Genomic DNA, 17028 nt, shown 5'->3' on the forward strand with positions numbered 1-17028 from the left:
TTCTTCTTACCTACAGTGATTGCTCCTGCCTGCTATAGCAGAAGAAGGAACTGCAGAATCAGAGGTCTTCAGGGTTGAGCCCAACCCCTGCTCAGGACCCTGCAGGACGCAGTCACAGCACCCATTACAGATGGCTGCTGAAGTACCTTCAGCAAAGTCTTGTCACCTCTGCTCATTCTGCATAATATGTGGAACCAAAACTCTAAGATACAACAAAAAAGGTTTGCTCTCACATAACAGTATTTTCTCCTATTAAACTGAGCAAATAAAATCGATCAGTTTGTGCTAATGTAAGCACTGTTACATCTTAAAATGAAGCCCAATTCATTTCTGCTAATCAAAAACAGCTACGTCATGGGACGTGATCCAGCTGCCTGGTTTCGAGTCAACCCAACAACTGGCGCCATCTCTTTCAACAAAGTGATTGATCGGGAATCAATTTATGTAGTCAATGGGGTATACTCTGCAGAGCTGCTGGCTATTACTAAAGGTAAGAAAAGAGCTGTTCTTTTTATATATATAATTTTCCTTGCTATTTACAGGAAGTCTGCAACAGCTCGAAGAAATGCAATTCTGCAAATTGAGATAGTTCCTCCAACTATCTCGTAGTCCATTTTGAGCTAGTGAAGAAAGTAGCCTTTGTGGGTTTCAAATAGCGAAATATACAAATATTCCCCTTTCAAGAACTGCACCCAAATGTTGGCGTGGTAGTTTCAAATCCACACATGAAACTGATCCCCCGTAAATCACCTCTGAAGACTCCACACTTCTTGAGATCCTCTTTGTGCAAACTCTCTTCTGTCTCAGCTTCTTCAGCTTCCAACAGTCATGCAACAGGACGTGTACAAAGATACCCATATTTTCAAATGAATGGAGACACAAACTGCCGCTCAGGAACTTTTGAGGCTTTAGAGCAGGCATAGGCAAACTCAGCCCTCCAGATGTTTTGAGACTACAATTTCCATCATCCCTGACCACTGGTCCTGTTAGCTACAGATGGTGGGAGTTGTAGTCCCAAAACATCTGGAGGGCCGCAGTTTGCCTATGCCTGCTTTAGAGAGATACAGGGCTCTCCTACTGGCAGTTCAGTGCTGCTGTTCAGTGGTGTTGATCTTGATATCCAAGGGTATCCTGTTTAAACTATCCAAATTATAAGAGGCATGTAAACTATCATATGTGAACTAGTACTGATCATATAAGAAGCAGGGGCTGGATCAGACCAAAGACCCATCCATTCCAGCATGCTGTTGCATGGCTAACTAGATGCCTACAGGAATCCTGGAAGCACTCTCCTCACTTGTGGTTCTCAGCAAATGTTATTCAGAATTGTACTGCCCCCGATCCTGTTTAAAGAATTGAGGCTGGTGGCTATTAATATATTTTGTGGAATCAAATTCTGTAATTCTGCTGTGTGAAGGATTACTTCTTTCTGTTACTGAATCTTCCATCATTCAGCTTCATTGGATGAGCTCAGGTTCTAGAATCCTAAGAGGCTCTGGAATCCTAAGAGAGAAAATGTCTATCAATTGCCTTCAAACCATGCATAATTTTATATACCTCCACCATGTCATCTGCCCTTAACTTGCCATTTTTTTCAACTAAAAAGATCCAAATATTGCAACCCTTCCACATCAGAGAGTAGTTCCAGCTCCTTGATCATTTTGGGTGCCCTTTTCTTCACCTCTTCCAGCTTCAAAATATGATTTTCAAGGGAAAGCGACCAGTATACAACACTTCAAGTGCAGTCCCACTGTGCAGCTGTATAGCAGTTTTATTTTCAGTTCCTTTGCTTATAATCCCTCACATTGAATTCACCCTTTTCACAATTGCCACACACTACGTTGGCATTTTCATTGAATTATCCACTGTGATCCCAAGGTCTCATTGCTCATCAGTCCCTGCCAGTTTCAAACCCTTTTAGCACAAATGTCAATTGAGGAATTCTTGCCCTCAGTGTGCAGAACTTTACCCTTACAGTGGTACCTTGACTTACGAAGGTTCTGCGGCCGTCTTCGTAAGTCGAAGTCTTTGGTTGCCGAAGTGCTGCTTCTGCAGGGCGCGTGCGGCGAAAAAACGTCCGGGGTTGTCGACTTCGGAAGTCGAAACCTTCGGAAGTCAAATCATTCGGTTGTAGAGGTACCACTGTACTTACATTGAATTGCATTTATCATTTTAATGCACATTTGCTCAGTTCAGAGAGCTCCTTTTGAGGCTCCTTGCAAGCCATCTTTTTAATTTTATCATCCTAAACAATTTGGTGCCATCAGTAAACCTGGCCACCTCATTGCTCAACCCTAACTCCAAGTTCAAGTTTTTAAAAATCACTGTTCCCAATACTGACCCTTGGGAGATACCGTTTATTATATCCCTCCATTGTGGGAGCTGCCTGTTTATTCCCACTCTTTTGATAACCCATTTGTGACACAAAAATGTAGTTTTTTCCTGAATCTGGAAATGTTCCAGCTTGCACAGACACACCATTACTGGGACTGCCTACATCTATTTTCACCAGTTTTCAAATGGACATGCTGCAGGGTAATGCAGAATCAATCTGCAATGCGATTTTAGTTTTAAAATGAAACCAGTTTCTCAAGAAGCACTTTTGAGGACCAAAAAGTATCCCATAAAACTAGATTGTGTGTAGACAATGTACTACCGTAAGTCTCCACTGATTCTAGAATAAAATGCTGTGTGTAGACAGCATTCCGCCCCGTGTCCCCACCGCTTTTTATCCCATGATCAACCATTTATCAAACAATAAAATCAACCACTTGTTTACTTTTCTGAGTTGTACAAATGTAGCTTTGCCATGCTGTTTGCTTACCAGGAATACTGTATATTCCTGCGTATAAGACTACTTTTTAACCCAGGAAAATCTTCTCAAAAGTCGGGGGTCGTCTTGTACGCCGGGTCGTATTTCTAATACGGCGAGTATATCCCAAACTCTATATTTTAACTGGAAACGTTGGGGGTCGTCTTATACGTCCAGTCGTCTTATACTTTGGAATATACGGTATTTATCTTCTGCAACTGAGAGTAGTAAGATGCACGTGATTCCACCCACCCACCATCTTCATATAGATGTATTTTATTACAGACAGTCCTTTCACAACAGCCACTGGTACCATTGTGCTTACTATTGATGATGTCAATGACAACTGCCCTACTGTAACAGACGAAATCAGAAAAGTATGTGTGGAAAATCCAACAGCGGTGATCACAGCTTACGATCTAGATGGCCATCCATATGGTCCACCTTTTAAATTTACAATAGTGGCACAGTCTCCAGGAAGTTCGTGGAACATCAGAATAGTGAATGGTGAGTACATTTATATGTAGAGATCACCTTGCCAGTCAATGCTTGCCTGCCTTTCTAAGCTGATTTTACCTTCCAACACCTCTCTCCTATCCCTGCACCAACCATTTCTTTGTATGGTAAGTTTGTAAGAATCAGTGTGCTTTCTGGTCACTCGCAACTTGGGCATGTGGGAGTCCTATGCAACAGTTTGAACAGGCATCTCCAACCTTCGGCCCTCCAGATGTTTTGGACTACAGTTCCCATCATCCCTGACCACTGGTCCTGTTAGCTAGGGATCATGGGAGTTGTAGGCCAAAACATCTGGAGGGCCCTAGTTTGGGGATGCCTGAGTTTAAGCATCTGGGCCACAGGAAGGGAGAAACATCTATCGAGTTTGTAGCAAATAAAGGCATTCGGGCAAAGGCATGGTGCAACTGTGTAATGTTATATAATTCAGCTTCAATATAATGCAAATGTCTTGCACTACCTATAATCAATTAAAGCATCCCTGAGAGTGAGCCTTCTTCAACCTCATGTCCTCCAGGTGTTGGGACTACATTTCCCATCATCCCTTACTGTTGGCCACGCTGGCTGAGACTCATGGGAGTTGTAGTCCAAAACATCTAGCGGGCAGATGTGTGAAGGCTGGGGAAGGCTGCTCAAAGCATTTGCTAGAGGACATGTTCTCCATGCATGACCATCAAATAACCCTCTCCTGCGCTCTGGCTTCTCTGTGATCAACACAATGAATGTAGTTGCTGGGTACCTGTTCCCATTCACTTTTATCAGTTGATGGCCAATTCTTACAAGACATTGCTGATCAGCCCAGAGAATGGGAGGGTAAGCAAAGAGAGAAGTCAGTGACATAGCTGCACTGTGCTGCAGGAAAGAAACTCAAATGTGTTTTCTCAATGCACCCAGGTGGGTTCTGAGGTTTGCATCCTACATCGCACAAAATTAGGCTCCCATCAGCACATGGATTTCTGCTTGCTCAACAGGACTTCCCCCTTCTTCCTACCCCCACATGCTGCCTGTGCCCTCCCCAACTTTGCTCCTGAGGGTTGAGAGAACTCCTAGAACAGAGTTAGTGAACATCCATGGGAAGGAGAGGGTAGGGAAACCCCATTGGGCAAGAGGAAATCCTAACGCTGGCAGCACACTCACTCAGCACTATGTTGGAGGTGACCCTGAGAGATTAATGTAGTCTAGGCTGCCCTCATAAGGACTGCTAACTTTATTTAGGAACATGAACTTGACCCTGAGCAGAGATTGCAAAGCAGAATTCTTAATATAAATTGTTGTTTTTGTTTCTTCCCTTTCCCTGCTCCCAAACAGATACCTCAGCAGCACTGTTCTCCCAGGATATACAATTTGTCATTCATGAGGTCCAAGTTAGAGTGGTCGACAACAGTGGCAGAAGCTGTGATAGGCCACTGGTTATTCCTTTGCAAGCCTGCCATTGTGACCGTAATGGGATGTGTGTCAAGTCTGCCACTCAAAGAATCACTGTTACTATTATTGGTGGTGGGGCTGGTGGAGGAGGTGGAGGTGGTGGTGCTGGTGGTGGCGGCGGAGGAGGAGCAGGAGGGGGAGCAGGAGGAGGAGCAGGAGGAGGAGGAGGAGGAGGAGGCATTATTGGTGGAGGTGGCCAGGGAGGAAGCACAGGGGGAGGAACTGGCGGAGGAGAAACTGGCTGGGGAGGAAGCACAGGGGGAGGAACTGGCGGAGGAGGAACTGGCGGAGGAACGAGTGGGGGAGATGGCAGCTGGGGGGGAGGAGGAGGAGGAAGAGATTACGGAACAGGAGGAGGAACTGGTGGTGGCGCTGGTGGTGGTATTGATTATGGTGGTGGTGGTATGATTGATGGTGGCACTGGTGGTTATGGTGGTGGTGGTTATGGTGGTGGTTATGATTGGAACAGACAAGGAGGCGCAGAAACTACACTTAGTGCTACAGCCATTGGCCTGATGTTCCTTGGAGGACTAATATTTGTGTGTAAGCATTCTACTGAAACTAAATTAACTATTTCTATTTTGTTTGTTTGTTCTTGGGAATTCTGTGTGTTTTTTAAAAGGGAACTAGACCGCTGATCTCTCTTATTTAATATTTTGCTATAACATTACATTGCATTAATGAAAGCTGCTCTGTGCACCTTCCCATGAAAGGAGGAGTTTTGACAAGAGGAGAGTTGAAGATTTTGGAGTCCCATTAACTATGTGTTTATGTTCACACACTTTAAAATCACAACCTAGCCTTGAAGGAAGCATCAAGTGCTGCATTTAACACAGAAACGTGTGCTACCATAGCTTAATGCACAAGGCTAAGCAGAGTAGCTTTCTTACTTGTTTCCAAAAAGCCTTAAGATGCTTCATCAACAGATAGTTCTGTGTGCAGCAATGAGAATATAGTGCTGATTCAGACCAGTGCTCCATCTAGCTCAGTATTGTCTCTACACTGACCGACAGTAGCATTTCTGGGGTTTTGGGCAGCAGTTTTCCCCAGCCCTGCCTGGAGATGGATTGGGGATTGGGAATCTTGGGGATTGAACCTGGGACCTTCTGCATGCAAAGTAGATGCTTTACCACTCAGCTATGGCTCTTCCCAACTGTACCTGCAAAGCAGATCTAGAGATGCATCAGTTGCCATAGGAGTGCTGCTCATGTAGCTGTCAGGGCAGCTGCTGTATCAGCGATGGGAATGGTGTTAGATTGGATCCCAGCACCGGTGGGCTGACTGGTCTGCTTGAATCAGAGTTATATCCTGGCACCTGATGCTGTCTCAGCCATGCCTGTTCGTAATAAATAAATAGGATAAATAGAAATAATGTGGTGTTCGTAATGCTCACCATTGAAATATAAAAGTGGTTAAACAAATAGATTAAGAACTAAAGATGATAAGAGAAAATAATTTAGAACAGTAAGAAAACACAGTTAAAAGGACAGTAAATAGGAAACCATGGAAAGAGTAGAAGGGAAGTAAAAGTAAAGATATATAGTAATTTGTATTAATATAGATAAGTTATTATTATTATTATTATAATTTGTGTTTTATATTTATGCTGTTATCTTTCTTATTATTTTGTGCATGACTGTAACATAGTATGTTGGAGACAAATATATGCCGTAATGCTTAAAAACGGCATCAATTTCTTTTACCCCTTCTATTAGTGGTTCCAATTCTGATGTCACAGAGTGACTGTTGCGGCTATTGTGGATCTGGTCCTACTGGTGGCGTTGGGGCTGGATTTGAGCCTGTGCCTGAATGTTCCGAAGGAGCTATTCATTCATGGGGAATTGAAGGAGCACAGCCTGAAGACCGGGTTGGTTCATAACTTTGCAGAAAGCTTTACAGGATCTATCCCATTATCAATATGAAGCCTCTAACACAGGGGTAGGCAACCTAAGGCCCGTGGGCCAGATGCGGCCCAATCGCCTTCTCAATCCGGCCCGCGGACAGTCAGCTTAGTTTTTACATGAGTAGAATGTCTCCTTTTATTTAAAATGCATCTCTGGGTTATTTGTGGGGCCTGCCTGGCGTTTTTATCGGTACATGAGTAGAATGTGTGCTTTTATTAAAATGCACCTCTGGGTTATTTGTGGAGCATAGGAATTTGTTCATTCCCCCCCCCAAAAAAATATAGTCAGGCCCACCACATGGTTTGAGGGACAGTGGACTGGCCCATGGCTGGAAAAGGTTGCTGACCCCTGCTCTAATGCAACCTGTCAGACTTCCCAGCACAACCATTGTTGTCTGTCCCATCTATTTGGTTTCAACATTTGTATTCCACTCTTCATTGTTTTCACTCCGAGCCTACTCCCAAGTAATATAAAAGCAACCAAAATAAGCAGTAATGGGAGCATAGCAAAACCAACATATTACTTGGTTGACTATTTTCCTCCATGTTGACCTGCCCAACTGCTAAGATCAGCTGAGGCAAGTCTCCCAGGCAGAAGCAGCTCACCAGGTGGGGTGGAACTGCTGTGCTAGCTTCCTGACAAGTGGGCCACTGTTGCTTACTGGGAGGGACGGGCAAGGCAGCGGGGAGGTTGGTGCAGAATCATCATCATCATCGCCATCACCAGCATTAAAATTTCTAATCTATACCGTCCTTCATCTGAAGATCACAGGGTGGTTTACAATATAGAAACACAAAAATACATACCATAATAACAAGCAAAAACAATACTCCCCCCCCATCCCCCAGTTTAAAAGGCCATCAATTTTTTTAATTAGCCAAATGTCTCAGAGTAGTGTTTTTGTCTGGCACCTAGAGATGTGTAACCAAGCCCAGGTGAACTTCCCTCGGGAGAGCATTCCACTAACAGGGAGTGACCACAGAAAAGGCCCGTTCTCATGTTGCCACCCTCCAGACCTCTCACAGAGGAGGCACACTAAGAAGGGCCTCAGATGGTGATCACAGGGTCCAGCTCACTTCATATGAGGAGAGGCCATTTTTGAGGTAGTGTGGTCCTGAGCTGGTGCAGTTGGGCCAGGATTGGCATATGCTCAAACCGCCTTGCCCTAGTAAGCAACCTGGCCTCTGAATTCTGCACCAGCTGATGTTTCCAAACTGCCTTCAGAGGCAGCCCTTTTTATAACGTGTTGCAGTAATCTAACCTGGAGGTTAACAGAGCATAGACAACTAATGTCAGCTATCCTTGTCTAGGCAGGGGTGCAGCTGAAGCAGATGGAAGGTACTCTGTGCCACCAAGGCCACCTGAGCCACAAGTGACAGCGGCAGATCCAGAAGCACTCCCCAAGCTGCATACCCACTCCTTCAGAAGAAGTGTAATCCCATCACTTACCTGACCTCCTGGTAGGTGGGTTGCTGCTGCTGAGTGGGAGTGGGAGGGGCCAGGCAGCAGAACCAGCCTTATGCAGATTGGCCCCCCCTCCACTGCTTTGTCCCACCTTCATTCCCTGTAAGCAGCAGCAGCAGCTCTGCTGCCGGGAGGTTAGGTAAATGCTCCCACTCCAACCCAACATCTGCCTCTAATGCCTGTCTAGCATTCCATTATGCTTGTGGCCCTCTGAATCAGGCCAAAAACCTTATACAGTATTTACGTCTCTTTTAAAAATCCATATATAAACTAGCTATTTTTAAAATTTATTTTTACTCACTTCTTTTAGGACGTTTCAAATATTTGCGGGCAAGTCGCAAATACAGGCATGGGCGACTATGGTGACTCCTCAGGTAAGGCTAAACTGACATTGTAAGTTCAGTAAATAATACTTTTCATATTTATTCCTTCCAGTAGGTAAAAAAAGGGGGGGCTTGGAGAGACAGGGCACCTTCAGAAGCATAACCCAGCTCCACAGCCTGTGTTCACCTACTATAGTTTAGATCAGGGTATCCCAGACTTGGGTCTCCAGCTGTTTTTGTAGCCCCAAAAACAGCTGGAGACCCAAGTTTGGGAAACCTTGGTTTAGATCTTGTTAGCACCTCCAACGTTAACTGAAGTCCGTACCACTGAAATCCAGAGATCAACAGATGTTCCTTTGTGATGGAGTTGATCCACAGAGATAAGCTGCTCGCCATGTGGCAGAAGAAGAAGAAGAAGAAGAAGAAGAAGAAGAAGAAGAAGAAGAAGAAGAAGAAGAAGAAGAAGAAGAAGAAGAAGAAGAAGAAGAAGAAGAAGAAGAAGAAGAAGAAGAAGAAGAAGAAGAAGAAGAAGAAGAAGAAGAAGAAGAAGAAGAAGAAGAAGAAGAAGAAGAAGAAGAAGAAGAAGAAGAAGAAGAAGAAGAAGAAGAAGAAGAAGAAGAAGAAGAAGAAGAAGAAACACCTATACAGTGGTACCTCGGCAGCGCCGTCTTAAACGCTCCCGGCGCCGTGGTGTGCCGGATCCTCCGGCGCCCGCCGGATCCCTTCGGCGCCCTCCCGCCCCATTCCGGCGCCCTCCCACCCCGTTTCCCAGCACGGTGGGCGCCGCGCGCAGCGCGGGTGCAACAGGCGCTGCTGCACGGCAGGCGGGCGGGCGGGCAGGCGCAGCTGCGCGGCGGACCGGTCGGCAGGCGGGCGGGCAGGCGCAGCTGCGCGGCGGACCGGTCGGCCAGCGGGTGGGCGCAGCTCGCGGCGCCCTCCTCGCAGGCCGGCGCCATGGTGCCCTGCGCCAGCCAGCCTGCACGTAGGGCCGGGCCTGTACCTCGGTTCACAAACTTAATCCGTTCCGGAAGTCTGTTCTTAAACCAAAGCTCTTCTTAAACTGAGGTGCACTTTCCCTAATGAGGCCTCCCGCCGCCAGTGGCCTTCCACCGTTTGGCTTCCGTTCTTAGACCGAGGTAAAGTTTGCTAACCAGAACACCTACCTCCGGTTTTGTAGAGTTCGTATACCAAATAGTTCATTAACAGGGCTGTTTGTAAACTGAGGTACCACTGTATACGAGCAGTAGTAGAAGTTGGCCTATTAGGATGCTCTGCCCTCAACCAGCCGCACTCTGCCTGCCTTCTTGATGTTGGCACTGGCTGTCAGCTTCCTCCTCCTCAGTCTCAAGATTGTCCTTGTAGAACTCAGAAAGAAAAAGGATGGGTGCAAAACTAGAATTAGCTGACTCAGTCTGTCATTACCTCTAGCACTACCTACCTTTTGCCTCTCTCCCTTATGCCTGACCAGACCCAAGGGGCACCATCCACTACTGCTTGCCCATATTAGTGGGGTTTAAAGTGGCTCGAATTCATCTCAGCATTGGCTAGTAGGGCAGGATGTTTGGGGGTTACATAAATCACCACTGCTCTGACAGCATCATGCAAAAATAATATGGGGTGGTTGTTGTTTCTAATTTTCAGATATCTATGCAACTAAGTATAAAGGTGGGGTGAGTACAGGAGTTGAAGAAACAATTGGACTTGGAGCAGTTAAAGGCTATGGAACGAATGTTGATTATGGAGCTACTACAGGCTATGGAACAACAGGAAGAAAAGAAGCATATGGAGGGACCCTAAAAGAATACAGAGAGAGTGGCGTGAATATGGCTTTCTTGGACAGCTATTTTTCAGAGGTAACCCATGTTCATCTCTTTCAACGCAGGGTCAGAGAAGTCCAAACTGCTTTTATCCAAGTTGCTGAATGCAGTTGCTTTGGCAAATTGGAGGGGAGGTGGGGAAAGGTGGTGACTTTGGGATGCTTTGCACTAAGTGTATTTCTGGGTGCAGAGAAGTTAAACTTGCTGGTTGTGTCTGACCGCATCTGTGCCTGCCACATAAATTCCTAGGCACATCAATTTCTCCTTCTGCCCTCAACATAAACTCTGCATGCCTGACCTTTGGCTAACAGCAGAAGGAATTTATCTGAACAAATCTAATCACTCCGATTGCACATTTTTTACCACTGATATTCTGCCTGGTGCTCAATAGTGGTGCGTTGCATCTCTTACTAATAGATTCATTTTCTTCTCCATGTTGATCACAAGAAAGCAAGGACTTCAATTCTGTCTTCACCTTTCTTCATTTTTAGAAAGCGTTTGCCTATGCTGACGAAGACGAAGGCAGACCTGCAAATGACTGTCTCCTGATATATGATCATGAGGGTATAGGCTCTCCTGTTGGTTCCATTGGCTGTTGCAGTTTTATTGGTGATGATCTGGATGACACCTATCTAGATACACTGGGACCTAAGTTTAGGACCTTGGCAGAAATCTGCTTGGGTGTGCAAATTGAGCCATTCCCAGATACTGACTCGAATTGGCCATCTTTTCCCAATCCTGATCTCGATATAAGCCTGCCACCGCCTGGAACTACCATTGTTGTTAATACATCTTCAACTATGACTCCACCTCCTCCTGTTGGCAGCACGACGGTTGTTACTGAAAATACCTACACGACTACTTCTGCTGTACAGCCTCCAAGGCCCGATCCTATGCTCCAAGGCAATGTAGTGGTGACTGAGACGTATACAACGGGGCCAACAATGAAACCTCCGACAATGAATGTCGATCCTCTGTGTGGATCAAATGTTGTGGTAACAGAAAGGGTGCTTGCTCCTTCCTCGGTCACTGATTTTCATGGCATGATGGATATTCCAGAGCTACCAGATGGGTCCAATGTGGTGGTCACAGAAAGGGTGATTGCTCCAAATGCAAGGATACCCCCTTCCATGAGTATTCCTGATCTGTCCGAGGGGTCAAATGTAGTGGTGACGGAAAGAGTGATTCGACCTGTCTCAGGTATGCAGGGCAATTTGAGCATTCCTTCTGAGTTATCAGGTGGACGCAATGTGGTTGTTACTGAAAGAGTAGTGTCAGGGGCAGGAATGAGTGGCGGCGTTGGCGGCATGAGTGGCATTCCTTCTGAGTTATCAGGTGGACGCAATGTGGTTGTTACTGAAAGAGTAGTGTCAGGGGCAGGAATGAGTGGCGGCGTTGGCGGCATGAGTGGCATCACAGGTCAAATGCTGAGTCCCGATAATCTCCTTAGCCAAACAATAGGATCCGCTTCTCCCGGTACGAGTCGAAGGCGGGTGACAAAATACAGCACTATTCAGTATTCGAATCAATAAGGCCACTTGCAATTACACATTGCTGCCAAACTCCCCTTTTTAAAGAGAGAGATCTGCCACTGAACAATGTTATTATTTATACATAGCAAATCACCGGGGGGGGGGGAGAGACTTGCCTGAAAACCTCTTAAAGCTATGCAGACCAAAAAGGAAATGCAGAATCACTGCCAATATAGGACAACTCTGGCACCCTGCCCCCCCTCCTCCAAATCCACAAATGGCAGTGAATATAATTCAGGAGCCATTGGCACAAACTTTTAATACATCATTGGTGTTGGAGAGCATTGTGGGTCCATCATGGTGCCTTCCTAATGTCATTTGCTAAAAAAACACCCTGTGTTTGCTCACCACATTATTTAATGGTTTTTACCAGCCTGGAAAGGAAATGGAATTGTGCTCAAGGTGACTTTTGGGAACAGCTCCCTTTAGGAACACTGGCCGGACTGTTTCACTCAGTTTGGGAACTGCTTGGTGTATTTCATAGTGCTTGCACAGAATCTCTTCCAAGTAGTAACTTCAGATGTAATGCATAGTTCAACTCTTTAGCTGGCAAACATGAAGGAGCTAGGTAACAAAGTGAGGGGGAAAGGAAAGAAATGAAATACATCCATTTTCGTATGACTGAAATCCTGTGTGATGTCACAGTCAGAATGGCAGGCTCTTATGAGCTCTTGTAAGGACAACACACAGCCCTAGCAGCAGAGGATTCCAGGTTGTATCTGGTTTAAGCAAAATTATTACAGGTCATTGCAATATTGATAAATGATGCATGTTTAAGCCCCCCATTGCATGCCAGCAGTTCTCAGAACATATCAGCCACTCTTTATGACTTTGTATATGATAAAGTGTTTGAATACAAACTCTTCCCAGCCACCTACAGGAACCACTCTGGTCATGAAACAATTACCTTTTGGACAGTATACATTACCATCCCTCTACTTAGTTTCCTATAGAGCTTAAACTGCACAGCATACTGGCAGAAAGAACAACATACTTGGGAATGTTGGAAAAAATGATAACATGCCAAGAGCACAGGCACGACTAAGCGAGCCTGTTGTATCATATCTCGAAAGCAAATTTGATTGAATGGTTTCTCTCTGAAGAAACCTGCTCTGATAAATCTGTATTTTGACAAAAGCTTGACATCTCTGGCTAAATATTTGCTATTAACTTTTACAAGCTGCTGCAAAACCCTAAAACTGAAATCCTATGCCTGTCATGGAGTACATCCCCACATTGAACCATGGATTACTCATGGAACAAGCATAAGATTGCACTACTACCCAAATATTTTCTATGTTGTTTACTGCTTTCATGGAAGCTTAAATGCACACAAAGCTGGGTCAATAAAATACTGAAAATATAGGCTATATTGGCCAGGATCCAAAGAGCTTCTTCGGGAACGCCAAAGGGAACCCGCTTGCATGCACCCAGTAGAACATAGGGCTTTTCTTTCTTTCTTCAACAGATCCCTATGCTATATCACAAACTAACACTTTACATATGATCATGAAGGTACATATGTCAGTTGGTTCCACTGACAGTTACATGTTTATTGGAGATGTGGTATAGGGTGCTTCACTGGGCATGCAAAGGCACTAGAAAAGTTATTTGGGTTCTGGCTCACATGCTTAGTTATGTACCATATGTAAGCTGAAAGTAACTGCAGTATCGACAACATGCTCTGTAATGTAAATATATTTGTTCTTTTCAAGGATTCCCCCCCCCCAACCAGATTATAATAATCTATTCTCTTTACCTTGCAAGTGCCTTGATTACATTTGGTAGATATCTAAAGAAATTTAAGGAGCTTGGTTTTTATGGCTGCTTAAAGGTGTTCCCAGTGTTTCATTCCCTTCTGTTGTTTTATAAATGTGTGTAGAGCAACAGCCAGAAAATGAAAAGTTTCCAACTAGCAATAACGGTGCCTTGGATTAACCTCATTGACTACCATACCACCACTGTCATGTCAAAATGTCAATACAGGATCCATTTCTAATGAAGCTCCTGCAACATTATTTGGACCTCATATTTGACTTTTCTTATGTTACAAAGTCGTTCCACTTCAGCCATTTACTGGCTACTTCTCAACACAGGTTTTTAAAACATCAGAAACAGGAACTTCTCTTTGTATTTCTTTGGATCTATTCAGTTTCAGTAGCTTTCAGCACTTACAAGGGCAAATGTTCACTATAAATTTTAGACCAGTTTAACTATTATGGTTTCACCCAAAGCATCCTGGGAATTATAGCTGGGTGGGTAGCCTGAGAATTCACTTTTTGAGCTGTATGGCACAATAAGTCCTTGTAGGAGCAAATATATGGTCATTGCGAGTGCAGCTACGCCCACAGTCAGAGACAGTCACCATTTTGGCATTCCAGTTTGGCATATTTCAGTTGTACAAGATTGTTTCATTCTGTCCGACTAATTATGTTGTATTTAAAATATTTAGTTGGCTACAAATTTTGATTTGGTTATGGTTACTTATAAATGTTATTAACCATTGCTGTTGAGCAGTCTTCATTCAAACCACAATTGTTCACATGAGGAAGCCCTGAACAAGCTAAACTTCAAGGCAACTCTTTCTCTTTTATGTGTTAACAACAAGGACTGCCAGTAACAAATAAGTAAGCTCCCCCAAAGTATGGAACACATACCCATTTGATAAAAGACATCAGCACATAGGTGTTTTTATTTTTTTTAAAAAACGTACTTCCGTACACAATATATTTTAAGCTGGTCTAAAATATTAGTTCACTAGAATTGCATGGCTGTAATTAGCACAGTCACTTTTCACTCTTCTCTTCATGCTTATTGAAACTACTGTCTGGGAATAAAAATAATCCTGATACAAAACCTTTTTTTAATGAAAGAGGGGTTTGTTTGTTCTTGTCTGTCTATAGTACGATGCACTGATACGCCCTAGAAATGAACTGTTTAATACTTAGCAAACATAGGCTTTAACACTTGCTTTTTCACTTATCGACTAGCAATAACATTGCCCTTCAAGTGCCTAAAGCACTTGTTAGTAATAACCCCTATTGCTGTTTTCTGCTGTGATCAGGTTTTGTTTTGTTTTTTTAAGAATTGCTTTGTTTGTGAGTAAACTACTGAAGCTCTGTGGTTACAATAAACTGGCAAACAAGCTTATATTTGAAGATGTAAAATAATATTCGGTTTAATAAAAACTTCTGGCCAAACTTGTTTGATTTCTTTACTGATGGAAGTGATTTGTAGTCTAAAGAGATACCTGTGCTGCAACCCTAATGTGGTTTTTTTTTCCAATTGTTTTAAGCAATGTTCAGCTCATAGTCATCAAGGAGAAGAAGAGAATAATGACCTTTCCCAAAACCATCTGCTTATATACATTAATTACACAATGGGCTTTGCGTGCAGGCCAATCAGGTTGCGGATTCACTTCTGCCAGCCGCCTGATTGGCTGCTCCTGTAGGCCAATCAGGTTGCGGGTTCACTTTCACCTGAAGTTGGATTGGGTGGCTCCTGCGGACCAATCAGACTGCTGATTCTGGATCCTATTGTTCTATGATTCAGCTCAGTACATAACAACTCACTTGCCTGCCCTGCCCCATATATGTATGTCATAGGCTACATCTTTGGTCAGGACAATGCCAGCACCAATAGCTCCTTGCGTGAAGAGTAAAAATGGCTGGAAGACCAAGAAGGGGGTGGGGAAGGTATTTATAGTCTAAGTCAGGCATGCTGGTTTCAAATTGTCCCCCAGGCATTTTGAAAAAGCAATCTCTTGATGCCCCTGAGTGCCTGCCCACCAAAGCAGCTCTCCCCTCTTTGTGAGGGCTGTGGTTAGCCCCCACGCCATTAGGGAGTCCCCGGCTGCATCACTCTTTGGGTCGACCAATCTGGTCGGCTGGGGGCGTGGCTAAATAAATACTACGGTACACGTTCGGGACATTGATGCTGTAGCGATGGTGGTGGCAGAGGGGCCGCCTTGACCCAGTGCAGGATTTATGTATAGGCTAAGTAGGCTGAAGCCTAGGGCCTCTAAATCTTGGGGGCCTCACCAGCCCACCCGCTCCCCAGTGGGCAGTCTCCTCTCTCTCAAAATTGCAAACCCAAGGCTTCATGTGAGGGCAGGACAACTCAGGCACAGCATCTATGAGACTTGGGGCTAGCCAGTGGGGCCCAGTTTGAAGCAGTGGGGCACAACTTGAATTTTTTGTTTTTGTAGAGCCCCAGTTCACAGCCAAAGTCTGCAAAATCTTATAGATATAAATAAAATCCAGCTAGATTGCCCTAGTGCAGAGGCCCCCTTAGGAGCGGCACATGGGGCCCAATTTGGCCAAATTGCTCCAATTGCCTTAAGGTCAGCCCTGATCAGACTGTGCAGGGGTTGGACTGACAAGCCCTGCACCTTCTAGGTCCCTGGTGTCACTATTCAGAGTACAGACACGAGTACAGACTCCTCCCAGCAAATGACCCAGGTGAGATGTGATAGAACAACAGACAATGATTTGGATTAAAAATGGCCACAACTTTATTGATTACAGCTGTAGGTATAATTTTTGTCTCATGCATTGGTTATATATATGTTTCAGTCTCTTGCCAGAGGGCTGAAACCTTTTCAGGGTCGTGCCAAGGAATGTGGCCTCCCCAAGACACACTGATCAACTGAATTGGCCACCTAAGGCTGCTACTAGAAGCTCTATGGTCTATCTGCCACATGCTTGGTTTCTGGACCCCAAGACCCCTTTAAATGGAGTAACAGGGTGTATGTCATATGAGGAACATGTGCAGGTAAGGCATTGTGGGGGCTTGGGACCAGCAGGCAAACACTGACACGGACAGCACACACAAGCACACTATGTAGAAAGGTAGCACACATAGAGCATATCTGCGCAGGGCTAAACTGAGGTATGGACTGAGGGCAATTTTGCTTGGGCAACTGCCAGGGTAACTTCCAGGAAGGAAGGGCAATGAGTTCAATGAAGAATTAAAAGGGATTAAGAAAGGTGGGAGCAGGGCTAACATGAAGCAACAGAGTTGCATATGCCATGAATTTGAACTGGCCTGAGGATCTCGATGGAGCAATACGTGCTAAACCTAATGAGTATTATCTTTTTTGCAAGGCCTATTGAAATGCTTGGGAGATGTCGGTGACAGTAGAGCAATAGGACACATGTATGGATTACATTACAGGGTGGATGGGGATATGCATACATCCAGACGCCCAAAAGCGCAACACACAGCGTGCTCCTAACG

General features: G+C 44.7%; 1 protein-coding gene and 1 pseudogene across 1 annotated transcript in view; one reads left to right on the forward strand and one right to left on the reverse strand.

Moving 5' to 3' along the window:
- The window catches only part of LOC118090180 (desmoglein-1), a 35722-nt gene extending 20732 nt beyond the window's left edge, over positions 1 to 14990 (forward strand). Inside the window, exons 10-16 of the mRNA XM_088675431.1 lie at positions 348 to 490; positions 3098 to 3319; positions 4634 to 5293; positions 6466 to 6617; positions 8429 to 8492; positions 10083 to 10294; positions 10750 to 14990. Of these exons, the coding sequence (XP_088531557.1) occupies positions 348 to 490; positions 3098 to 3319; positions 4634 to 5293; positions 6466 to 6617; positions 8429 to 8492; positions 10083 to 10294; positions 10750 to 11790 (2494 nt within the window). The 3' untranslated portion in view covers positions 11791 to 14990. The remainder of the gene's footprint in view (positions 1 to 347; positions 491 to 3097; positions 3320 to 4633; positions 5294 to 6465; positions 6618 to 8428; positions 8493 to 10082; positions 10295 to 10749) is intronic.
- On the reverse strand, positions 13646 to 13766 carry LOC148684836 (U4 spliceosomal RNA; annotated as a pseudogene).
- Positions 14991 to 17028: the final 2038 nt, after the last annotated feature.

The sequence above is a fragment of the Zootoca vivipara genome, chromosome 8 (genome assembly GCF_965207765.1).
Source record: "Zootoca vivipara chromosome 8, rZooViv2.hap1.1, whole genome shotgun sequence".
Lineage (NCBI taxonomy): Eukaryota > Metazoa > Chordata > Lepidosauria > Squamata > Lacertidae > Zootoca > Zootoca vivipara.